General features: G+C 40.3%; 1 protein-coding gene across 6 annotated transcripts; it reads left to right on the forward strand.

The window, feature by feature from the left end:
- Positions 1-3,178: 3,178 nt before the first annotated feature.
- On the forward strand, positions 3,179-26,879 carry pou2f1b (POU class 2 homeobox 1b). Of its 6 annotated transcripts, none has more exons than XM_024286037.2 (15): positions 3,179-3,264; positions 10,193-10,258; positions 10,691-10,776; positions 11,402-11,497; positions 14,057-14,239; positions 14,312-14,432; positions 14,519-14,610; positions 14,695-14,865; positions 15,303-15,444; positions 16,589-16,743; positions 16,872-17,060; positions 17,141-17,255; positions 19,595-19,928; positions 20,011-20,096; positions 22,030-26,879. In XM_024286037.2, exons 1-15 carry the CDS (start codon positions 3,219-3,221, stop codon positions 22,272-22,274), a joined length of 2,127 nt encoding a protein of 708 aa, XP_024141805.1. In that variant the 5' UTR covers positions 3,179-3,218; the 3' UTR covers positions 22,275-26,879. The 6 variants fall into 6 exon arrangements, with proteins under 6 accessions (XP_024141805.1, XP_024141807.1, XP_024141806.1 ...); XM_024286039.2 differs by having other exon boundaries at positions 16,598-16,743; XM_024286038.2 differs by having other exon boundaries at positions 14,315-14,432.

Consider the following 26,879-nt stretch of genomic DNA (forward strand, 5'->3'; position numbering starts at 1 on the left):
GTGTTTGAGAAACAATGGAGCACTTGATGGTCTGCAGTGCAATCTGTGACTTTTTTACAGCACATTTAAGATGAAAGTAGAGAAGGATAGTAGGCTGGAAGTTATGAGAGAAAAAACATTCCTGGAAAGTGCAGAATAGTCTTGGTAGCCAATGATTTAGCACTTTGAGTAGCGAAAAGATGACTAAGATGACGATGCTCCTCAGCCAATCATTCTTAAAGTGTTTTAGTGATTTATATAAAATTTTGGCTCAATAATTTAATTTCTGGAACTGGTACCAGTTATTATGGCCAATGCAAAAGTAACAAACCAGACAAGCCCAAACAAGAATGAGTCTTGTAGACTTTGTTGAAATGGAAAGGCAGGCGGTGCTGCAAAGTTTGACGTCTTCGTTGGGTGTGGTTGGATTTTAAACATTCTCCGTTATCCGAGAAAACCCAAAGACTGAAGAAAAAAAGTCACTTAGTTACATTGGATGCCAGTTTGGAGGTAATGGTGTCTAACATGAACTCTGACCGTGAAAACAGTATAAGGAAGAACATTAGCGAGGATGTGTGGCAGGTTATCAAGGACAGAGGTGGAAATGAATGAACAGGTTCCACAAGTGTTTGATTTATTTGATTTACCGATTTATTTCAAGCTTAAAAAATAGTTTAATACTGCAATGAAAATTTAAGATATCAAGTAACACTTTGAAAAAAAGAAATAAATATAGAGAGAAAATAGACTCACTCTGAATTGTGGGTGTGTAATTCTTGTTTGTGCATGAATTAGGATTTGTTTGTGCCTATTATGCACAAATCAAGAATTACGCACCCCCAAACCGGAGTGAGTCTATTTTCTCTCCATAATTTTCTCTCTAAATAAACAAGTGCAAGAAAATTATTCCATCTTCGTAATAGTGTAATTGCTAGTGGTCATAAATGGGTGTTTTTGCAGTTCTTAACATGGCACACACAAGTCACATGACTTTTACTGTATAATGATTCTCTAATAAAGTGGAAAATCTAGTGGGAAGAAACAACTGTATAATATAATCCCACCTGTATTGTGGTATTTATTTTATAAAAATATTTATTTATGTAGCTACCATAATCTAGACTTATTTATTGTCCTCAGAAAACATTCTTACCTGATTTTAGTGAACATTAATATGAATAACACTTCATGTAACATGTGTAATGCTTTTAGGTTTTCATCAAAATACATTTTCACGTTAATCCAATAATCATCACTACACATTGCTGATCAAGTCAAGAAAATTTGTATCTTATTGATTATCATCATAAAACACTTTCACAACATTTCGGTAAACATTGATACGGAACAGAAATGTAGTTCTCACTGATGATCATAGAAATACATTATCAGTGCAATGGAAGATGGAAGGAAAACTTTGAAGAGTTTAAAAGCAAAGAACAGAATTGGTGGCTGTTGTGGAGCAGTAAGCAGCAAAGATCAGTCAGGATGAAATGAGGAAGACAATGGAGAGGATGAGGAATAGAAAGGGAAGCAGGTGAAGGATGGACACATTGGAAGGTGAAAAGTTGGTGAAAGGATCTCGAAGTTGGAGCGACTTGAAAGGAGGTCAAGAGGAAGACCAAAGATGAGGAGGAGAAGTGGCGACTCCTAAAAGGAGCAGCTGAAAGTCAAAAAACAAGATGGTTTATTCCAACAAGATATGTAACTAGAGATGACATGCTAGCTTGTTGTGTAAGCAAAGTTGGACGCCATATTGGAATGGTGTGGATACCTGTTTACTGCTGTGTTACAATTGTTCAGACAGATCTGCAAAAACAATAAAAATTAGTCTGTGTGTAGATTTAAATAAAATCAAACCATGCATTGGTATGCATTCCTATATAATAACATTTATTTTTTTAAAGTTCGAAATGATGTTCATTTGTTGCACTTTGTATAAAAACATTACCATGACTTAGGAATCATTTTTCTGATAAACAGAGGTTTTTCCTTTTTAATACCAGACCAAAATTAAGCATTTTATGGTCATTTTACTGTGTCTGCTAAGCCATGTCTCATTGATTTTACACCATTCCAATATGGCGTCGCTCTTTACGTGTCTTGGACAAAAGTAAAAGGCCTGCGTGTGTTCTCTGGTGATATATCTCGTTGGTTTATTTATGCATGATTGATTCAGGTCAACATGTTAAGAAAAAAATAGTTTATTTACTTATGCACAAAATACTGTGACACACATGTTGAAAGGATAGATCCACCAAGTGACATGTGCCTCAAAAATCCAAGAGGGTCGAAAGTTTGAGCCCTAAGGGACAGCACACATCAGACATGAAGCTTTTTATAGATTCAACTCATTAAATCCATTAAATTCCCTCTCCGATCATCTTTTGATCTATTTTCAAATCACTCCCAGTGGTCTTTTAATTAGGATTATGCTGCTTTTAGCAGAGCTGTTGTAGTTCATTAGAAATCTGGATCGGAGTTGTGGGTGAGACTGTTGACAAATAGTGAGGTTACCCCCATTTCCCATCATCCACCTGTTTACGATACCTCCAAACTTACAGCCCCTCACAACCCTAACATAACATTACCGGTATGACTAGAATGGCTAGCAAAATTTGAACTATCCAGTCTTACAATTTTGACCAAGAAGAGGAAAGTAAAGAGGAAAATGGATCTATTTGTCTCCAAGTGGATGGATAAGAATTGAGCAGAGCAAGAGCCTTACGGCTTGCCGTAGTAACTTGTAGGTCCCATCTACAAGCTCTTTCCAACAACATTTTGCATCTGTTTCTGATTCAAGACCATTATAATAAATACATACTCAAAAATGTCATTTTAAACATCATTTTCTACACATGTATGTCCTCCTTCATGAGAAAAATGCTACAAGAACACTTTAAATACACAAAGAAAGCAGTTTTCATCCTTTAATTTGGGCTATATCTTATAAAATACTTGTATAATTTCAATTGTAACACCCATTTCAATTTATTGTTAAGCAAAAACTTTAATTGAGTATTTTTTTATGTTTATTTACAGCTACAAAACGTGTTATTACAAACCTTTGCTACATACAATGACTATACATATCTATATTTGAAGTATTTAAATCACCCAGAGGGTAAAAATGTCCAAATTCTGTTCTGTGAACAGGTTTCTGTGCGCGCGCGCGTTTGTTTGTGCGCTCGCGCGCGTGTGCCTGACTCAGGGCTGGAATTTCGGGTTAAATATTCAAAATGGCGGACGGAGGAGCAGCGAGTCAAGATGAGAGTTCAGGACCAGGTAATGATTACAGCATTTTACATATTCATACTCGTATTCAAAGGTTCTTACTCAGAATTTATTATCACAGAATACTGGGGAGACGAAAAGCGAGGCGCAGATAAAGCTTTGGCGCAGCGGTGTTTTAGTTTTGCACACAGCTGGCCATCTGTAATTTGACAGAGGAGGAAACGGGCTATTGCAGTGCGACGGCAAATTACATGGAAACATGCCTCCCCCCTTTGTGTGATTAGACGGCTGTACGCCGCTACATATTCATATGTCTGTCGACAAATACAATTTAGCATATTTTATTAGTAATCAGCGTCGTGGCTCCGGTTCATAAGGAACGCATATGGCTGTATTTGTATTTGACGGACGCAGTTTGATGGGACTGGGGATGCTAGCTGGCTAGCTGTAGCGCCCGTGCTAACGCTCGGCTTTGTGTTGATGTACACTGAGGCTTTTGAGAAACGTTTGCATATTCATTTATTTTTTACCAGCCGGGCAGTGACCGCGCGCACGTCTTTACAAACATTTATTCTGGGTATTTCAATCTTAACGTCGTCTTTGGGGCCGTGGTTTACCCCACGGCGTCAGCTCACTGTCCCTCAGCTCTACATCATTTTTTTCCTCCTTTTTTTTAATAGCAGAGCCTTTTCCCCCCTGCCTTTTGTGCTTGGCGCAGCGGAGCCACAGCAGCCTGTTGTGTTATTCATGCAGGCCTTCCTCTACAGGAGTGCGGAGTTCAGCATATTCCATCCACGGCTGACAACGCGTTCGCCTTGCGCGGCACAACTTGTCAACATTTTAAAACGCGATTTTGCCGTCTGTTTACGTTGAACGCGACTCTAATCTGTGCGGCGGTAGCTTGTAGCTAACACTGTGTTTGTTTTGTGGACTCTACTTGAGCTATTTTTGGTTTTTGTACTATCTTGATGGTTCAAACATGGCTGTTTTCTCGGTGTTTTTGAGTGTGCGGTGTTTCATGGTGGAAGTTGGGACCGGCATTGTTTTCCTTTACTTGAGGTGGGATTCGCCTGAGAGTTGGTAGAACCGTTCTGTTTTGGCTTCACTTTAATATGCAGCGCCGTCGTGGGTCTTTTTTAAAAACGTTTTCACACCTGTTGGGCCTCTCTTTGTGGTTGGCGCTTTGATTTGTTCGAGCTGTGCTGAATTTGGACTGTACCTGTACCCCCCTCGGGCGGAGGAAGGGGTGGTGAGGCCCACTTCCGGAAGGCCACAGTAATAACGGGCAGGACTCTTATTATTCTTCCTGCTGCTGCTTACATGACTCTTCAAGACACAGCTGGATGGCACTGTTTTGCATTTTCTTTTCAACATTATAGCCAAGCCAATAGGGTTGTTCCACCTTAACTTTAACAAAATATTCATTGTATTTATGAAAATTTTTATACAAAAATACGTTCCTATTAACCGATTTCTATTTTTTTTATATTCACTTTTTAAAATATTGTATCTACTGAGTTGCCTTTCCACAATAAAAGCATACGATAAAATATAAAAAAATGTGAAAAATGAAATAGAAAAACTAATAGAAGCAAAAGTAAAGTGTCAAGTTGAAAACATTAATTTTGATAGGAAAAAATAAAAGTCTAATCTTGATAAGAGTCTAATTAATCGTGCTTGACTTTATAATGATGATTTGTCTTCCCAAAATGTCCCACAGAGGTGACATGTTTAAGTTCAATTGTAAAAAAAATTATTTGTGTTTCTTTCAGATTGTTAATCTACATTTTACTGTTTTGGAATAAAAAAATAATAAAGTAAGGGATTGTGTAAATATGTGTTGGGTTTAGTTTAATTTAAAAATATACTTTCAAATATGTGATTTTTAAATTTAACCTCCATAACATGTTGTTGCATGTTAGTTGAATTAAAATCCTAAAACTCATCACATAACGTGTATGAATGGCTGAAGACATATTTAATTTTGGTTTATTTGGTTTGTATTTCAACTCTCAATATGCTGGTTTGTGTGGTTTCTTAGTTTTTTCTTCGTTTCTTGTAATATCCTTATTCTTTTTCCAAACTAGCCAGGCATATTAAATAATGCTTCCCATAGAAATGTTTCCATCATCACACTGAAGCTACTTTTCTCATTTTATCAGTTTTCCAGTTCCCCTCACGCCAGCCTTGTAGTTCCATCATGAATATTCATTGATGTAAACACAGTTGCTATGAATAATTCATCACTCGCTGTAATAAATTCAGGACATGCCACCTCAAAGTACCGAGAAGGCCTCGATGAAGGCTCCAGTCAGACGAGCCTGTTCACTCTGGAGAAAGGAAAAATTTTAGATAATAGGAGTTTTGTGTATCCTTAGGAAAGAACTAGTTGTTTTCTGGTGATTTTCTGCTGAAATGAATGATTCATGACTGCATAATGCCAAACAGAAAATGCGTATACAAAAAGAGGTCATTTGGCAAAATAATGCAGTTTTTTAAGTATTTTTTTCTTTATAACTAAGCAATTATTGCAACTTTATTCTTGAATTAAAAAAAACAAAAGCTCTTTAAATGTATTCAGAGAAAGACGAGGATAAAAAGGCTATTTATGTGCAGATGATCCATCATAAGAGAGCATGAGACACAAAGATGTCAGGTTATGACTTTCTCTGTTTACCTGTTGTCTAACACAGTTGAGGTCATAAATAAACATAGCCAAAAACTCGTGAAGCTATTTATTAGGCCAATATAAACAAGAAGTATACTGTTTTTAGGATTGGAATGATAAAATACACCTGTAAGTGGTGAGTTTTTATAATCAACACATGGTTTAAGTAACTAGATATTATTGCAAATACAGCCTACCCTAATTGGTAAATATGAGTTACAGTGGATCATGTGGCTAACCTTTGCATGTGTTGGATGAAAGCTTGTTGAATGTTCCGTCCCTCAGAAACGAAGTCTTAATTTTGTTAGATTGAAAATTCAATCTGGTTTTTATACAGTTACTTAATGACTACCCGGGAGAGCTGCTGCATTATCCTACAGAGGTGTTGGCCTGATTACTGCTTATCAAATTACATCTCTTCCTGTCTTTTATTCATTCTTGGGTTGTTGTTTCCGCTGTCTGTCAAAAAAAAAAAAAGAGTTTATAGGTTGTTCCAATGTTTGTGTTTAAGCTTTATTCATTTGTATAAGCTGAAAGTGTTCAGGTAATGGCTTCAAATTTGAGGTTATTCTCTTTTGAACAGATATCCTGACCGTGAAAAACTGTTTTGTGCTCAGACTCATCCATCTGTGGAAAGCAGTCTTCTTTTTTTTCTTTACTTCGGATTTTACAAATACAGAATAAAGGTTCTAACGCAGAATGGGAGCTAATTATATTTTGCTCTGTCTCTCTTGAATCTGTCTGCTCACATTAACATCTCTGCAGCATTACAGTGTTAATGAGATAGGAGTTTAAAATTCTCTACACTGGTTATTTGTATAATACATTGTTCCACTGTGAGATATTTGCAAGCCATTCAACAAAGTAGCTGCACATGTTCATCTCTTTTCTCATCTCCTGTTTTGAAGTTTTTGAGGTAAAGTTAGTTGTCTTATCTAAAAAAGTATTTTTTTTCTTGAGTTTTTTGTGTGTAATCTGCCATCCAGCATTGTCAAAATGTACATAGAGTATTTTGATTTGTGTATTACATTAATAATTCATATTTCAGGAAAGCTATTTACTGTAGTTTATTAGAAGACCACACTAAAATACTCATTTGCATGAGTAAAGTTGGTGGAAAATTCATGCATAATTTAGAATACAAAAGTCCAATAATATATTCAAAAAAATGCCATCTACAATGCGAACATGCGAAACAGCAAAATATTCATTACAAGTAATAAAAAAAACTATGCTTTGTAAGGAGATTATAAATTATCTGAATTTTCAGCTCAAGCAAAAATACTTTGCTGATTTAATTAACCAACAAAGATTTCCTGGTAGCTGATTGGTTGATCGGAGAGGTAAAAACAGTTAAAATGAGTAGCTGCAGGTTTTAGGAAATGTTGCAGCCAAGGTTGATAGTTTTCCATTTTATTTTGGTTCTGAAAACTAAAGCTCTTCACTTTGCAGCTTAGAAGAGAAAACACAGGATAAATAAATGTATTCAGATTAGATTAACACAATCGAATCCATTCCAATTCAGTAAAGTTGTTCGGTGTAAAAGGAAACTTTTAAATAGATTTGTGTTAATATATAAAGTGTCTCTGCACTACATACATTTGAGTAGGAATTACTTCTTTTAACAGAGGGAAGCATCCAACTAATAATTCTGGATGCCCACTTTCTTTAATGGATCAGGAAGAATACCAATAAAAGCCTTGCTATGATCATCAAGGACATAGTTTATTTAATGACTGCTGCAATTACACCAACATGTGTGGAAAATAAACATTAGTCAGATATAGAAAGGCGTGGCTCAGAGTCGCCCCGGCTTGTCTTAACTATTGAAATACTTTGATCATCTTTGAATCCATTTTTGAAGCGTTAGATTACAGGGATGTGAAAAAAATATTGATTCATTGAAATATCGCGTTACTTTTATCTATTTAAAAATACTGCCAGCAGAACTAATTGACAAATAAATAATAAAGAATCGAGGAGAGGAGAAGTAGATGAAAATAGAGGACAGAGCCCAGTGCACCATACTTTACCCAGCTTCTAACTTCTAGCAGCCTTCGATGTAAATATGTAGAGAATCTACATATTTTTAGCATATCAAGACAGCATATGAGACACAGTTGTGGTGCTTATTGTTGTGATTATTAAATAAAATGTATTTTACAAATTTTCTTTTGTGAAAAACGTATTAATATTCAGATAATTATTAATTCATAATAAAAAATAGTAAAATATTGCTTGCCATTTTGTTGCACTGGTAATGTCTTGGGATATATCGGGATATCGTATCATGGCACGTGTATTGCGATACGAATCGTATCGCCAGATTCTTGCCAACACACATGCCTATTAGATTATGTTGTTTTCAGCCACAATTAAAAAAAAAGCTGATTTCACAACAGAGGAGAGCGAAGACTCGTTGCTCTGCTATCACTTTTAGTTTTGTTAACTCTGGGGACAACAATGAGTCTGCCTCAGATCGAATTACCCTGCATTGAAAATTAAGAATTTCTTTGGAAATCTGCAGTTCAAAGTTTAACTTTTGATTTTAAGTTCTTGGCTGATTTCAGCAGGCAGCGGTTTGAACTAACATTCTACTCACTGTGATCTCCCTTGCCAGTTCTTATCTGAACTCTGGTGGGGGTGTTTTGGATCAGCTGGAGACTTTCAAAGAGGTTCTTAGGCCAGCCTCATTACAAAGGAATCCACTGTAAGATATGCAAAGACTACTTTCTTTCAGATCCTTCTGCAACAGTTCCTGATTTAAACAATAGTTAACAGGCAAATGAAGACCATTCTACATCTGTGATTTAAACATCTCATCCAAATTACTTCAGGCAACACCTGAAGTGCAGGAGTTGATGAGAGCTTTGGTAATGGGAGCGGCTGTTGTGGACTTAGTTTGTAAGCTCCTTCCCCTGCAGACTAAAGTACATGCATTTCACTTGACTCGTATTCACTGGACACCTGTGCAGCCTTATAGCAGTGCTGTCTCCCTGCTGCATTAGCTCTTCAGCACAGGCTGAAAATGAATTTAAGAGGGGACCCAAAAGGAAACACTAATGGAATGTAAAGCTAATCTAAATATGTTAATCCCCCCAAACTTCATAGACGATGTCGGCAACAGCCTGCCACCCAGTCTCTGCTGCGGAATGCTTTAGCCACAGGGGTTCTGGCTGTAATGACAGGCTTGTGGTGGATTAATGTGGATTTATTTATTTCAAATTAAGCTCCCCCTCCCCTCACACATGGACCCCCTCCTTGTTTTGGCTCCTTGAGATGTTCTGAGCGAGCAGCCACGGACACTAATGCAGCGACAGGCCTGGACCTCTGCTGACAGACCTCAGACTGCATTGTGGGGGATCTTGGGTCCTTTACCTGCTCTCAGCTAATTACTTTTTAGGCCTGCATTCACGCAGTAATTGGTCTTGTGCTGCCTCCGCTCCCTCTGCTGCGCCAAGTGCTAGTTTGAGCACTTTTTCTCCTCTGTCATCCTTATTCCCCTGTTTTTTATCGTCCTCCAAAAGCTATCCAATTAATATGCTAATGAGCTGATAAATATTTATAGGGGTTTAAATTATGCAGAAAGCTTTCAGAGCCCAGTGTGAAATGCGTTGCTCGCAGGACTTCAAAGCCTTGCATTGCTAACGAGGCAGGGGCAGATTTGCATACGACTTTAATCAGCTGAATACTGATTATGCTTCATTATAGGACTGAGGGAGGAAGAGGAGGGCAGTGTTGGAAAAGTGGGGGGGTGCCAGCTGCACTTGTCGTTTGTTTCATTCCAGCAAGAGGGAGAGGAGGACCAAGTTTTTCAGAAGTACAGACAATCTCCAGGAGAGAAAGGGGGGAAAAAAGTAGCGGCAGTACAAAAAGGGGGGCAGAGTCGGGAGAAAAGACGGACACCAGGAGAGCTGGTTGCCCGAATCCCATCGGCTTCCCCGGTGTGCGTATCCTAGTGTTGTGCAGCAGTTGCATTGTGCGGCGCTCGCGGGTGACCAGCAGAGAGTGAAGGCTGGGAGGAGTGAGAGGAGGGAGTGAAAGCCTGTCAGTGGGTTTGAGGCTGAGGGGTTCAGTAGCCATGCTGGAAAGGGCAGGTGGAATGAGAGCAGGTGAGTTTTGGATGACTCTGTGCCGTATGTGCCTGTCACTCTTTAGCAAGGATATTTGCTCTTTTTTTTGTCTTTTATTACTCTTAATTATGCATTTGATGCTTTTTTTTAAAGCTGGAATGTTGTGCAAAAAAATAAATGATTAGGTGAGAACCTGAGTTCCTTCTAATTATTTATTTATTTGATTTGGCTTTTGCAGATACTAAAGTGAATAATCGGTCAGAATCTGCTAAATGTGCAATGGAAAGCGGTGACGGAAACACCGGTAAGCAAACCTGCAAGTTTCTTTTTTTTTCTTTCTTTGCTTTTTTAGCATTCAACAGGTTTTATCATTGTAACTCGCTCAAACCACAGACGTCACTTCTGTCAACACGTCTAAAAAAAGAGCTTGTTGTGCTCTGTTGGTCATGTTCACTTCTTATTCTGTGTCTGTGTCCTCATCAGGGATTTAAAGCAGATAATCAAATTCACTCTGAATGCTAACGGTTTGCTTGCACAGCTTTGTGGCACTTTTCATCTTAGTTTTTTGGCCAAAATGATAAATACTTGCTCAATTTAGCAATGCATTTTCCTATATTTACTATAAAAAATATGTTTTAATTTATTGCTCTTGTACCTGTTAGCTGACAGTGTTTTGTCTCAAAAATATATTTTGTTGTCTGTTAATTCACATTTTTTCTCCTGTTTCTGTCTTCAGGAATTCAAACCAATGGGTTGGACTTTCATAGGCAGACGGTGCCAACAACAGTCACCAATGCACACACACAAGCCCTCCTCCAACAGGTACAGCTCATCAGTTTTGACACCATTTGGTCTGTTTTTATGAAAAAGGAAAAATCCACATTCTAATTGCAGCCTCAAATGTAAATAAGGTATGAAGTTTGAAAAGAGGTGTGCTAATCTGCACTAAAACATTCACAAGCGGAGAGATCATTTAAATGAGCCAGGCTTTTTGCCCTGTTGCCTGGCAACTGGGCAGATTAATCAACCCTGTATGCTAATTAGGTGCTCTGCAGTTGCTCGGAAACAGATGGCTGAGAGTATGCAAATCTATGCAGAATTTACATATACTGCATAACAGTTATTTTAATTAGCATCTCGACTCTCCCCTCCTGTCACTTTGCCTGCCTGGTCTCTGAAGGCACATTTTAAATACCCATTTTTATCACTCCCTGCTTAATTCAAATTCCTCTCGCAGCTTAAACACTAAAGGCTCTTCCTGACAAAGCCACTCAAGGAGGACAAAACGGATTCCAGTTTTAGGTTGTGCTTTTTTTACATTTAGAAGGTGCTTTATCTCCTAATTAAATTGGAAGAAAAAAGCTTTTAATTAAAGAGCATCTTAAGACTGTCATACCTCTTGGAAGATTTCTTCTAAGCCCCCCCATGTCTGCTTCACCTCCACTAGTCTAAGTCAGAGGACTCTGGTGCTCTACCGACCTCCGTCCAGCAGAGCGTTTTGCCTCAAACCCAGCTAATGTTGACCGGGGGACAGATTGCTGGAGTAAGTGGTCTCCTTAAAACTCAACGCAGCTTTTTTTTTTTTTTGTCTGCAAGACAGAGTTGGTGCAAATAGTTTGATTCTGAGGTTGAAGCCGACGCCTCCTCCGCTGCCTGTCTGCTTGCTCATCTTTTCATTATGAAACCGTCGGAGGTGTTTGGACATCTGAGTCTGAACATTCATCATGGAGACACATCTTCTCTCAGACCATGCTGTAGCTGCAGACCGGACGGTCTGAATGTGTGGCGCGCATGTTTGAATGTGGCACCAACATGCTCATTTGCACACGTGCTTGGCTCTGCTGCATTAGTCGCTCTCCATTTGCTTGTGAAGAAAGACTCGTATGTGTTGTTGAGATAAAGTTTTACAAACTCTTCGATACCTTTGGGAAACGTTGAATTTGGCTAAACTATGAACTAATTCGGAATTTTTCACACTATAAGTCACAGCAGCCTAAAAAGAATGTATATCTAAGTTGCACTGGAGTATAAGTCACACTTTTGGGAGAAATGTATTAAACAAAATACGGGATTAAGAACGTACATTTCATCTTTAAAAAGGTCAATCATAATAACAGAATAGATAACATATATAGACTGAAAATATACTTGCTTCACTACCGATTATGCTATTTAGCTTTGTGAAACATAGGAGGGATCTTGGCGCAACGTATGAGCAATTATTCAGATAACCACAGCGTAAAGAACATGCTGATAAGTCACCTAAACTCTTTAGATCTCTTCAAATCTATTCATTTATTTAAACATAAGATGCAACATCTGGTTTTCAATAGGATCTTCTGTATCAGATGTTTACAAAAGTAGATGAGAAAATAAAAAGAAGCAAATAAACAGCATCACTCATACCAGCTCTGGATTCACCACTCCTTTGAATGGCATCGCTCAAACGATCACTAATGTGCGTTTCAGGACATTCAAAACTCGCACATTTACATTTTTAAGACTGTTTTCTGGTTCTGCATATAAAACGCGTGTTGAAAGTAAAACCAGGTCAAACTTTTCAAGGATTTTATGATTGGTGCCCCTTTTTAATTCATGAGAAAAGACAAATTTTTGAAAAGTAATCATGATGGAAATGGACATAATTCTATGACGCCAAAGCCAAATCCAAATTCTTTCCTTACCCCTTCTCTCTACTCCTACAATTAGCCCTCCAAACGGAGAATTATGGAAAAATAGTGAATTCAGACAACACTCCCTCTCAGTGATGACATAAATAGTTGCCAGTCAGCTTTATCAGTGCTTAGCTGCCAGCATTCAGAAATACATAACATCAGTTCTATAACTTTTAAAAGATCATACTATACCAATAACTCATGACTTACATTCAAATGTAAACTTCTGTGCTTCACAGTGCACCCACATGAAGAAAAGCGCCTCTCCTCCGCGGCGAACCGCGATGTGGTTCACCCTCGTAACAGAGGGCTCTACATCCTTCTGCTTGGAGGAGAGGATCTTAAAAAATAATAAATGCTCCTTAAAATGGAGGGATAGGGAGAAGGGAAGAATTCGGATTGGCCAAACACAGAGTTGTGGAAAATTGTGTCTTTGAATGTGGACGGCACTTCCACTCGATTATGTCATCAACAGTCGCCGGTAGCCACGAGCACTTAAATACGTAACATCAGTTTAAAAACGTAAAAAAAAATGTTGTGTTAAAAGAAAAAGTCATTACTTGTATTTAAATGTAAACTTCTGCGCATCCACATGAATAAATGGGAGTCCCGTCCTTGGCACAGTGTGACACGGATCCCCCTGACCGCTGAGGGCTTGGCATCCTTCCACTGCAAGAGCTGGTCCGTAATAAAACCATTTCGGACACGCCTACACCCCCAAATGCCCCTGCAATTGGAGGGGTAAGGAGAAGCTGTAGGAGAAGAATTTGTGTTAGGCCCATGTCTCTCATAAATCAGAATGGAGGTGTTAAAGAAATGGATTTGGACCGCTTTAGCATTTCGTATCAATCCTCCTCCAACTGTCGGTGATGGACATGAGCTAGTAAACAGTAGGAAGAGGAAAAGGCAACACCCCCTCCCTGCTTGTCCAGTGTGAACATGATGCTCTAAATGCGCGTTCAAGAATCAGTTTTTAGCATGTTGTGAACATCTTCTTCTGGGTTGCTGGGAGTAGTAAATACTGATTCACACCTACAGTGCTCTCCAACGGTTGTTATTTTTTTTTAATAAATCACATACAAGTTACACCTGAGTGTAAGTCACACCCAACAAAGCAAAAAGCTGTGACCTATACTCTGAAAAATATGATACTCTACTAATATTTTCCTCCTCTGGAAATTTGTGCTGAACTAACTGAAGCAGCTTTTTTTTTCCAGAAGTTTTTGGTTAATCATGAATCAGTCGTTTGGTGTGAAAACTGATCAATAATAAAACTGATCCGTTTTTCTGCAAAGTTACTAAAGCTAACGCTTCAAATGTTTGCAAAGGTATCGAAGCTATAACTGATTCACTGTCTACATGTTTGTGCGTTTTCTTCACCACATATTAACCCGTCTTGTACCCCTCTCCTGCCGCGCCTCCTAAAGTTGACCCTGACCCCAACACAGCAGCAGCTGCTAATCCAACAGGCCCAGGCTCAGATCCTGGCTGCAGCTGTGCAGCAGCACACAGCCAACCAGCAGAACAGCACCACTGGGGCCAACATCTCAGCCACTGCAGCCACCCCCATCACCCAGTTGCCCCTCTCACAGCCCATTCAGATCACCCCGGTAAGTCGTCTGCCTCTGAGGTTCTTCAAATCCAGTCAGAAGTGTGTACACTCATGATGCTCTGTTCCCCAGCAGCTACAGCAGCAGAGTTTGGGCCTGCCTCAGTTTGTTCTGGTTCAGCCCGGCCACCACATTGCTACTTCACTGCAACCTGCTCAGTTCATCATCTCACAGACACCGCAGGCCCAGCAGGGTGAGTAAGGATGCCGAGGAGTATCAGGAGGAGACATTCAAGCTTTATAGGCACATTTGGATGTTCTTTCTGTGTCTTTCCTTCAGGTATATTGCAAACCCAGAGTCTTCTAACTCAACTACCTCAAAGCCAAGCTAACCTCCTGCCAACTCAACCAAGCATCAACCTTGCAACTCAGGTTAGTAATGCAGCCGCTTCTTCAGACGGCCAAGAATGAGTTGGAGTTGTCATGTTTTTCACGTTTTGGTTGTGTTCCGTGTAGCCTTCAACTCCAACCCGAACTACAGCGGCCACGCCCATTCAGCTGCCCCAGAGTCAGACACCACCCAAGCGGTTGGACACCCCCACGCTGGAGGAACCAAGTGATCTTGAGGAGTTGGAGCAGTTTGCCAAGACTTTCAAACAGAGACGAATTAAACTGGGCTTCACGCAGGTGTGAGATCAGTGAAATTTAGATTTACAGAAATGTCTTTACGTTTTCCAGTGTGTTTTTGAGAATTGCTGTAGATTTAGAAGATTTCACGTTAGATCCCCTTCATGACATGACCCTCCGTATTTACCCGGGCTCGGGACTGGAACAATGAGACCCTGACTTTAGCCCCTCGTGGTTACATTAATCCCTATAGATGAAACCATATATGTTCATTTTAAAATCTATGTTATTGGGGGCGGAGTTTACATTCATCATGGCTTTTGTGTCGTAAGAAAACAGAATTACTTCTAGGATTTTTAAAACAAGTGGTAAAAAAAAGCATCGCATGTGTAGTTTTGATTAACAGAGATTTATTTCAAGGGTTTTAATCAAACCCAGGAGATGAGGGGAGCGTTAATAATTAATGCTGCTCATACTTCACTGTCTGCTTCTCATAGGGGGACGTCGGCCTGGCCATGGGCAAGCTGTATGGAAACGACTTCAGTCAAACTACCATTTCTCGCTTCGAGGCCTTGAACCTGAGCTTTAAGAACATGTGCAAACTTAAGCCTTTGCTGGAGAAGTGGCTTAATGATGCAGGTTTGTCCCTAAACCTACAATCATTTTCTTTCATCTACCCTCTTAGATATCAGTTCTTCACCTTTAACTCTATTGATCAAAGAGGTACCTTTAAAGAAAGTGAAAATTGTGTTTATAGCATGTATTTGTGGCTTTTTTCTGATGATACATATAGAAAGGAAATTAAGTTCAAATTGCATTTCTGTGTATTTCTTTAACCAAATGACTGAGAATCAGGAAGAGACAAAAATGTCATCGTAAAATGCTTGTTACTATGACATAGAAGCTACAATCGTTGGCCACAGGCTGCTTTCTCAGCTCCATTCTGATGAATCCACTTGCAGACAAATAGATCCATATGGTTTGAAGTTTAATATGGTTGGTTGTATAAATGTAATATTTCACAACCTTTAATGATGATATCCGTCTTTTTTTTCCTTGTCTGAGTTGGCATCTTGCTCAAAACTGTTCGACTGATTAGCTCCAATATGTCTTGCCATTTTTGTTGCACCGGATACGTTAGGTTGGGGTTTTGAAGTTTTTAAGAATTCCAAAAACCCACTTTAAAACCAAAGGAGATCTCTTTTTAAGCCGTTGCTCCTCGTCTTTAGAACTCCCTCTCACTGTCGCTGCTCCAGATTGACTCCGTTGAGTGTTTTAAACCCCAGGTCAACACGTTTTTATTCAGGAGAGCTTTTAGTTGATTTCAGTCCGTGTTTTAGTATGTTTTACTGTGTTTTAATATGTTTTGATTTGTTTTTATTCTCTTTTTGTAAATCACTTTGATTCTTTCGGGGAAAAATGCTACAGAAATAAATAAATTCTATCCTATGAGGGGCTGAAAGCTAGTGAGAGAGGGTGTAAACTGATGGGCGATGGGAAAGGGGGCGGAGTTGCTCTTCATCAACAGTCCCGCCCAAAATTCGGAGGTGAATTTTCAATGAAATACTACCGCTCTGCAGAAACTATGTCCTAGAAAACTATACAAGTTTTGGATTTTGCCTAAAAACAGCAAAATCGTAATTTAACGTCCCACTCAAATCATCTTTTGATCTACTTTCAAACCGTTCTCCGTGGTCTTTTAAGCAGTATGCTTTGTAACCCTGTGGATCTCCTTGGGAACATATTTTTGTCTTTACCTTGTTTTCTCTTTGTATGGCTGCTGTTTGTGCAGAGAACCTGACATCTGATCAGGCCCTGTCCAGCCCCAGTGCTCTGGGCTCCCCGGGCATGGGCATGGAGGGGATCAACCGCAGACGGAAGAAAAGGACCAGTATCGAGACCAACATCCGAGTGGCCTTAGAAAAGAGCTTTGTGGAGGTGAGAAACTTGATCTGGGTGGAGGAGCGGGCTGTTCCTGCCTCCTGCGTGGTGTTGGTCAAACCTAGGGGCTGGGGTCGATGCGCCAGTGCTCACAGGGAAACCCCGGCGTCTTTGCCCTCTTCAAGCAGAACCAAAAACCTACCTCTGAAGAGATCACCATGATCGCTGACCAGCTCAACATGGAGAAGGAGGTGATCCGGGTCTGGTTCTGCAATCGCCGTCAGAAGGAGAAGAGGATCAACCCCCCCAGCAGTGGCAACGGTGTAGGAGGCAACACCCCCCTCAAAGCCATCTTTACACCCAGCAGCCCTTTGGTAAGCTCTACCTGACTCTGAAATTTCCGGGGTGGGATGTTTTGAACTCATTAGGCTCCTCCCTTCTCTCTGCCGTCCAGGTGGCCAGCACTGCGAGCCTTGTTAGCAGCCCGACCATTAACACGTCAACCACTCTGACTGTAAACCCAGTGATGCCTCTCACCAGCACCAGCGTGTCCACTTTGTCTTTCACAGGTACGCTTCCCCTTGTATCCCTCGCAGGCTTTGTCTGTAACCCTACACCCTCCACTCACTCGGTATGCGCACTTCCATGAATACGCAAATCCCCACACCCACACACACATCCCCACAGCTCGACATGAGCAGGAACTCGCTTTTGCTGTTTGATCTCTTTAAAACACAGGCGCATGCTGTAATAAATAAAATATGTGTGTCCGGTTGCTCCAAGTAACGGGCGTGAGGCGTGTTAGAGCTTGAGATTCTAATCAGTTTATATCTAACGTGAGCTTCATCTTATTGAGATCCAGCAGGCTGTTTTTCCACTTCCTTTAACACGTCAGAAATAACTCGCCGCAGAAAACAGCCCGACTGTTTACGAGGTCAAATTTATACGACCATATGCAGCTTTTGAACAAAAACAGGAAAGTGAGAAAATGTGTCCCTTCATTTGTATTGTCTGAAATGTTTAAATTAATAAAGTGTAACCTGTGAGTATGAAACACATCAACAGTAAGATAAGAAGAACTCTAAGGACTTTTATGTCTGCAGTATTACTCCAACAAAACAGAGATGCTGACATAAGAAACAAACATTGTGTTCTTTAAATTGTCCGGGTGAATACTCGATTCTGATTGGCTGCTGAGTGTGGATCCAAGACTAAAAAAGAAATTCCGCTCACAATGTTTAAAACAAACTTTTCCTTCATGATCTGGAAAAAAACAAGCAGTAAGAACTGATGCTTATTTAACCAATCATGACGATCAGCATATGTATCGCTTTCCTTTGATGCTGCAGCCGAGGCTCAGCGACGCGTTATCGTGTAACCATGACAACAGGACGCATTTTCTGTCAAATAGTCTGCCTTTTAGTGATATAAACCACAAAAATAACAATAATACAGTCCTAAAAATCAATTGAATATTTACTTATGTTGTAAGTGACCAAGGTACAAGTGGGGTAATGCCAGATGAAGTGGGAATTATCAACGCCGTGGAAACCTCAACCGGTTGCTTCACAGTGTTGTTAATTGGCGTTAATAAATATCAACATGTTAATTTTTTTTAAATGAATCACGTACGAACGTTAAAGTGTTAACGTTGAATGCCCTAATATATATATATATATATATATATATATATAAAGTATATGTTTGTACTGAAACTCACAGACTTGTTATGAAAGTGACTCAGACACTCTAAAGATACTCTAAATTAAATGAATAAATGTAGATGAATATGTAGGATTACGACTTGATAAAAACTTGCTTTATTTTCTTTATCATCCTGCAGAATTAGACCCGCGTGTTCATACTTTTCATGTCAACAGCGACGCACGTGTGTTCTGTTCAAGGTTCTTTTTGAGTGACTGACCTCAGGCCAGTCGAGAAAAATAAGGCACATTAGCCGCTACATCCACGGTTTAGAGTTAGATGCTGAATGCTCACACTTTTCTGAAGATGAAGAGGAAGAACTCCACATCCGTTAGCGGAGCGGAGAGCTAAGCTGAACATGAATGTGCAGAGATGTTTGGATCTGAGGATGCCTGATTGGCTGTTCTGCTCATCAGTAAAGTAACATACTTCAGGATGAGATTGATGATTGGAAAATAATTGAAAAATTAGATATGTATTTATCTCACTCTTCCTTTGATGGACAGATTGAGCCCGCCTCCTCCAGCACACGTTTGACACTGAATGCTGCGGTGCAACAGCTGAGCTCAAACATGTAAATAAGAATGTAAATGATGTAATAAGCAGGAGTCATTTTAGATGGGATGCAAGAGGAGGATGAAGAAATGTTGGATTTGTTCGGTTTTTATCTGCCGCTCCCTAACAGGCCCCGCCCCTAAAGCAAACATCGCTCTTTTCATTTCCCTTTTGATGGGAGCAGAACAGACATTCAGTTAAACAGAGAGGTTATTAAAGTTGGAAACTCATTTGGTAAATAGTTTGCAAATAGGGTAAAAGCACTCTTTTTTGTTATTATTAATGGTGCCGCCTTCTGCTGCTCATGAAACCCTATAACACTGGAGACTTCTTCAAACTTTCCTTAATTTAACATACCTTAAAGCAAAAACATGTTTTTTTTTTTGCTTGAAGTTCATTCAGGCATCAAAGTGTTAAAGAACTGTTGATGTTAAATGGTTTGGCACCCTTTCTTCCTTATTTTCATATCTGAAAACGGAGAAGAACTGTGGGTTTGCATACTTCCTGTAACACGTCTCAACAGCTGCGTGAAGGAAATATTCATTCAACACTGATTTGTGTTTGAAATTGTTCCCGTGCTTCTGCCAATCAGATCATAATGGAAGTTAAACAAACTCTGAAATATATTTTTTTCTTCCTCTCCTCTCAGGAACGACAGTTGGAGCAACAAACACTGCATCCGTCATCTCTACCACACCTTTGGTTACCACGGCGACCAGCTCTCCATCTCTAAGCCCTTCTCCAACAACCATTCAGTCCACATCCACAGACAGCAAACCCGTCGTTTCGTCCCACACCATCATGACGCAGGCGGCCACACCTGTACCTTCCACCTTGGGGACGGGGCAGGTGATGGTGACCGCTTCGGGGCTGTCGGCTGCCCTCCAGGGGGCGGCCCAGATGCCCAGTGCGAGCTTTGCAGCCATGGCTGCAGCTGCGGGCCTCAATCCGGGGCTGATGGCCTCCTCTCAGTTCGCTCCAGGGTCAGTACACGCCACGTTTAGGCAGGAGCACTGCTGGGTTTTCGTTTCCTGTTGACTCAAACATTTGCATGTGTGTGTTCAGGGGGGCTCTTCTCAGCTTGGCTCCCGGGGGGCTCGGCGCGCTCAGTCCTGCTCTGATGAGCAACAGTACCCTGGCTACCATTCAAGGTATGTTCAACTGTCATGGACGACAAGTCTGTGATTTTACAAAACAAATGGTCTTTGGTCTTTTGTAGTTTTCAGAAACTGTTCCCCATAAAGGAAAAAAAGAACTAATTTGTTTTTTGTTGCATCAAGACTGCCAAAAAAAAATACTTAAACTGCTGCAGTGTTTTTGTAGACAATGAACTTTATCAGAAAACTTCCTAACCACATTTAGAAAGATCTAAATACTCACTCATATAACATTTGGATTTCTCACATGTTCCCGGAGGACTTATATTAAGACAGTTCGGCTAAAAATTGCATTTCTGAGTATTTCCTTCTTCACATTGTTGTGAATCGGATCAGAAGAAAACATGCAGTTTAAAAAAGATCATATTTGTGACTTAGAGATGCATTGGGGAAGGCCTCAAGCTCCCTAAATCCCTTAAACAGACAGCTTTTAGGAACAAGGGGGCGGGGTGGCCAAAAGCCACGCCCACAACTACTAGACAACTTTCTGATGAACTCCTGATGAAACTAAATCCTAGAAAACAATGAGTGTTTTGATTTTGCCTAACATTTGCAATAGATTAAAAAATACTGGAGTGGTTCTTTAATTGTTGCTCTGACTATATTACTAAAAGGATAAAAAGTGAAAGAATTAAATAATCAAAAGGGGCTAAAAGACAAAGTGATTCTTAAAAAGCTGTGAAAAGTTAAAAAAAAAGTGTAAGAAAATATGTTTAAAGGGTAACCAAACCCTAAATCAATTGTGTTTGTGTCTGTTGACCTCTATAAACGAGGCTTTAAAGTGCTGTCTGTTGGTTCTTGACACATTTTGGACAAATTAAAATAAAATTGTTTCATTCTTAAAAATACAGTCAAAAACAGTCTGTGTGCTGCCCCCTATAGGTTGAAATGAGGTATTACAGGTGAATTTCATGATTGGTCAAACCATTTAAGTCCCACATCATGATCTGTAGCTCCGGTAATGATAACGGTCCTGTTCCCCAGCTCCGCCCCTCTGACTGGATTTTCACATTTGACTGCGGGTGGAGTCGGCCTGTTAAGTTACCCTTTAATGTTCATCAGGCTGTACTTTCATTTACTAGAAGATACTTTCTCAGAAAACTTTTGTAAATTTGAAAAAGAGCCAAAAGTAGAAAAAAAGTGTTTAAATGACATCATTAAAAACAATAGGAATGGTTTGACTCTAAAGTAAATGAGAAATAGTTAAATGTTTTGTTAAACGTATTTTCCATCTAGGTTCTCAAACATGTAGATTATGAAAAAGCAGAAATGTATTTTTCTTTTACTTACTTAAATAGGCATTAATTAGTTGTTGATTATTTAAAAAAAAAAACAATGTCACAGAAATTAATTAAAAAGGAGATATAATCCTAGAAAACAGAACTTTGAAGCAAAACTTTTGCAAAACGAAAATTCCCCAGGAATTTATAATAAATTTAGCGATTTATAATCCCACTGCAATCATCTTTTGATTCAATGTAAACGTGTTCCCAGTAGTCTTTTAATTATAATTGTCTTTTTTAGCCAAAACCACTTTTTCCTCACCCATATGATTGCATGTTCTCCCTCTAGCTTACAGCCCCTCACACCCTTAACCTAACTGTACCGATTCAACAAAAATGGTGAGCAATATCGGAGCTATCCAGCTTCTCAGACGAGGAAAACAAAGACGTTCATGGATCTATTTCTCTACAAGTGGGTGTATCAGAATGGAGTTTGTGGCTCATTCATTTCTATGTAACATATAAGCTTTTTTTTCAATTTTTTCTCTTTCGCTTCACAACAATTTGAATAAAAACATCAAAGCTACTGCAACTTTAATGCAGTTTTAATCTGAATTTTCTTTACATATATCCGCCATCATCAGATTTTATCGGAATAATACTTTAGTCTTGACTCTTTTTGTCTTCTTTTGTCTCCTCTGCAGCACTGGCGTCCAGCGGCACCATCCCCATCACCTCTCTGGAAGGCGGCAACCTGTTGTTCGCCAACACGTCGTCCGCCAGCACGCCCAACCTGGTGACCACGCCGCTCTTCCTGAACCCCCAGAACCTGTCGCTGCTCACCAGCAACCCCGTCAGCCTGGTGTCGGCCAGCGCCGGGGGGCTCCAGGTCACCACCGACGCCAACCACCAGGCCTCCACCATCACCACTGCCTCCAAGGCTCAGTGAGGCGGCGCGGATCTAAGCCCGTTTCCGAGCACTATTCCTGTGGCGCCTCGTAGGGAGGGGGGGTTGCTCCGTGGATTCTGGCCTCACTAAACAGCTGTCGTTCTTCTCATTGTATCTACCATTTTTTTAATCCTTTTGCTGCCACCAAAAAGAAAAAATGACCTCCAATAAGATTGGGACTCTTTTTGTTGTTTTTTATATATTTTGACTTCTCCTTAAGGATAGTTCTAACCAAAAACACATTTCACTTTGACAAACTTCAACACGTTTACTAATTCCATTCATCACTAACAGTTTATTTTTGACTTTTGGGCCTTGATTTAAATCATGTAGATTTTTAGACTCTTCTTTATCCTCACTTTATATATTGTCGCGTTTTCAGAACTTTGTAAGTCTGATATTAAGTTAAGAATTAAGTATCACTTTTGAATTGTGGTTAAAAGGCTTTAAAAACAAGTAATAAGTGGCCGATCTAAAGGTTATCATTGCTTTAAGGGCTCGGAGAGTCGGCCGGCGTGCGGATCTCCGAGCCTCTCTTCTGGAAACACTGACTTTTACATTTTGCTGCAGCTGCGACGGCGCCGCTCGGCTTTTGGCGGCCTCGTAGACACTGACAGAAAATGACTGAAAGGTGGCGAGGAAAGCTTTAGCGAGCTGCAGAGCTGCAGCAGGGCGGTGAAATCTATAGGATTACTGTATATTCTGGGTGTTTCGGCGGCGATTGCCTGGTGGGGGTTGTTGTATTGTGGTTTTTATGTTCTTTTTAACAGTAGTACGATCTACTTGTGCACAGTATCTGTACCAAAAAAAAAAAAAAAACTGGATTGATGAGCTGCAGTCTGCCTGTTTTGGGAGGAATGAAATTCTGTCTTTTTATTCTGTCTGCTGACGGGCTTTCGTACTTTAAGATATACCAAAAATATTTGTTCAAATACTTGGTGTGTGTAGTTGGTGTAGCTTAGTTTAGTCGATATATTTATGAGTACAGAATCTCTTCAAAAAATATAGAAATGCAATATTTTGATTACCATTTTCCAAAGATGACTTTTGTTTATAAAGTGTCTCATAGCTCCGTTTTTAATTGGCAGCACAACGAACCAAAAATGCGAGGAATTGGTGGGTTTGGGTGTGAGGAAGTCGTTTTTATTGTTGATCTTTTTACAGTTTCAGTGTTTAATCCAGTTTCGAGGCTCCTTTCACTATTTATTGTAGCAGTTTTGGACTTTTCTAAACAAAAGACAAAGATTTTTTTTGCTTTTTGTGGTAATCTTCAGCCATACGACGACAGCTTGAACCAAAGTGGTTTTTCCTCGGCGGTTGCTGTGCCTGCCCGAGCACACCAGCCCCTGTTCACACCGTCTCTGCTCTCCCAACAGTCTTTTCCTCCTCTCTCTTTTTCACCCACCACAGTCAGCACCAGGATTTGGTGCCGCTGGATCCAAACCACAGAAACTGAGCTTTAAAGACTCGCTGCGAGGGCGGCGAGGGGCCTGCATGCTTCCTGATGGCTTTACGGCTTCATCCTGTGTAAATCAGGGTTGTTGTTGTTTTTTAACCCTTCTGTTGTAGGGCTCACACGTGTAAATTCATCCAATTCTGCCCCATTACCGAGCCCCCACTTTGAACAGACTAATGCTGCTCCAGAATCCCTCCTAAAACCTGCCAAACGTTCTGTCCCTGTGCAGCAGGGGGGCCACGACATGTTCAGCTAAAGCCCACACAGACGTAGCATTGTTCTGCAGAAAAATGACTCAATGAATTCTAGAGGGATTACCGTGTTGCTGGAAACAGTTTCCACGTCCTCCCTTTTGTGCTTTTTATTTTTTCTCTTGAATTACTGAATATACCTCAGCAGCACTTCAATATGAGGCTCACCTTTAGACATTTATGTGTATAGAACTTTGTAGAATGTATAAGAACTGTCCGGCTCCGCCGCTCAGACTTTATACCTTTGAACCATGCATAGAAAGAAACCAGAAAAAGGACAACCTACTACTGCTATTTTCTAGTACTACTATTTATGGGCTGTTTCCAGGTTTGTGTTGTTTTGAGGTCCACTTTGCCAAAGTTGAAAGCCTTCGTGTCTGGTCCCGGACGAGCCCCCAGAACCGGGTCCGTGCTGTTTCTAGAGGCTAGCATGATGAAGCAGTTGGCACCATAGGATGTTACTGAGATATTTATGAGGAAAGACTTAAGAATTAGATAAACAATCTTTTCTTAACTCTATACATATAAATATATATATATAAACACGTGTAAGATATTCATATTTTATATTTGATCCAGTACGTTATCAAGTCTGAATGTAGTGTTTATCATGCTAACTCAAAACTCCCCTTTTTTAATTCTTTTTTTTTCTAATGAACTGATAAGACCAAAAAGAAAAGAGGCGAGGGGGCGTGTCCCGCCATAGCGTTACTCCTGTGTCAGGTTTGAAAGCGCCAGATCTACTTAATTTTCTGTTAAATAACTGTGTACTTGATTTGCTGTGCTGTCTTTAACAATCATTTATTTTGTTTTTGAACGATTACTTTATGCCTTTAATTGTTTTGTATAGTGCGAGGGCGAGATCACTGGCTTTCTTAGTGGGACAGAAAAGAAACTTATCATTTATGCCTTATTGTTATGTAGAAGACATGAGCATTGTAGCATTGTGAGTGTGTGTGTGATTGTGTGTGTGTGAGGGAGGGAGGGAGCGCTCACCCAGTGCTTAGTTTTAACTGAAATAAGAACAGTTCTGCTTTCTGGGCTCCGATTTTCGAATAAAGCTTTATGAATATTTCCAGCAGGCAGGTTGGAAGAGAGAGGACAGTCTGCAGAGCATGATGGTGCATTTTCTCCATCTTCCAAAGAGCGAGGTGCTTGTTGTTCGGGCTTTGGGGTTGTTTGGTGAATTGAAAGTTTGGCGATCAGGTTTGGGTTTGAGGCTGCGTGGAGCATCGGAGAGGCCAGAGAAGCTGTTGTATACCTCATTTCTAACTCTAGGCTGAGTTGAACCTGCTTTTATGAAATATAAAAAAAAAAGTTTTTAAAATTATTTTGAAAAATGATTTAAAAAAAAGTTACTTTTTGTCGGTGGGAAGGCCTGCTCGTACCTGTGCTGCCACAAGAGGGCGACATTACACAGCTTGAATGTCTGCCTCTTTCTGATACAAATTCTCCTCCTTTTTTTGCTTGATTTTGTTTGGTAAACCTTCCCGTTCTGTTCCAAATCTTCTTTTCCAATTTGACAATCCTGTTTTAGTTTCTCTCAGGCACAGGTGTGGGCTCGTCTTCCCGCCTGACCACTCAGCCCGCTCTCGGTTTCCCAGTTTTACCGACGTTAACCAAAGATTCAGAACTTGATTGTAAAACACAGATGTCTCGCCCGTCCCCGCCCCACTGCTCGGCATCAAACGCCCGAGTCCTGGAGTTCTGCGTCTGATCGCATGAGGCGGTGCAGTGGTTTCAGTGCCTGAGGGGCGGGGATGGCAGGGGGCTCAGTGGGCGGGGTCACGCCTGGCTTTCAAACACTGTACCCCTTCAGGACTTTGAATGCTCGCCTGTCTGGAGCCCCACGCCCTCAATTCCTCCCACTGTCTCTCCTCTGAAGGTGAAAATGTCTCTGTGTCCTCCTCATCATCTGTACACTGTAACCCCCTGGACATCTCCTCCCCCTCCTCCAATGTAGTCCCTTCACAACAGACTGGTCAGCTGTGACACTATGCATCATGGTCCTTCTCTCCGCATGGACTGTGTCCCTCCAGCGACACTTTGTCTAAGGCTTTACTCCGAGTGTGGCCGTCGGGCCTCACAAGCTCAATTCCAAAGCAAAAATCCAAATATTTAACTTTTGACAAACGCAGATACCAAAGATATCTTTCTGTCCTGTGTCTGTTTTCTGTCCCTCCTGCCCTGCAGCATGTACCAGAGACAAACCCAGCACTGGCTTTAGTCGTAGTCTCAGTAATTCCAAAGCTTAGATGTATATTTTGGTATATTTCTGAGAAAAACCTGTTTGAAAAGCGTCTGTTTGTTTGAGGTAACCTGTTTGTTTTTTTTCTGTCACAGCATGGAGTAATTGCAGAACTGTCTTACTCTTCGTAGGTTCAAGATATAGTATTTTTGTATGTTTGGGGGCGTGTCGTGTGCGGTTATTAGTTCACAGCCCAAGCGACCATCTCAAGAAAACACAAAAAAAAATTAGGGGGGAAAGTAACCACCAAACATGTACATAAAGCGTCTGTGTATCTGAAGAAATGCTCTGTCAAACATTTCACATCGGGAGCTTGGGCTCATCGCAAGGAATGTGTTCCGCTTTTAGTTCCTTCTTTCTTACTCTGCAGTTTTCCTGGGACTCGAATGTAAAGAGTTTTGGATTTCAACACTGAGAGGAACACTGATTGCAAAAGAAAAAAAAAAAGACTGAAAAACCGGCCTCCAATCATGGCGGCACAGAGCTGAACGATTGTGTAGGACTACAAGTATGTGAATCAGGATACCTAGATTTTTTTTTTTTGCATTTGTCTGCTGTATTTTTGTTTTTATACACATTCAAAGATAATCTTTTACTGTAAATGTACAGTTCTCTTTTGTTGTAAACATCATTAAACCATTTTCCAAGTG

Source organism: Oryzias melastigma, linkage group LG21, assembly GCF_002922805.2.
Source record: "Oryzias melastigma strain HK-1 linkage group LG21, ASM292280v2, whole genome shotgun sequence".
In the NCBI taxonomy this organism is placed as follows: domain Eukaryota; kingdom Metazoa; phylum Chordata; class Actinopteri; order Beloniformes; family Adrianichthyidae; genus Oryzias; species Oryzias melastigma.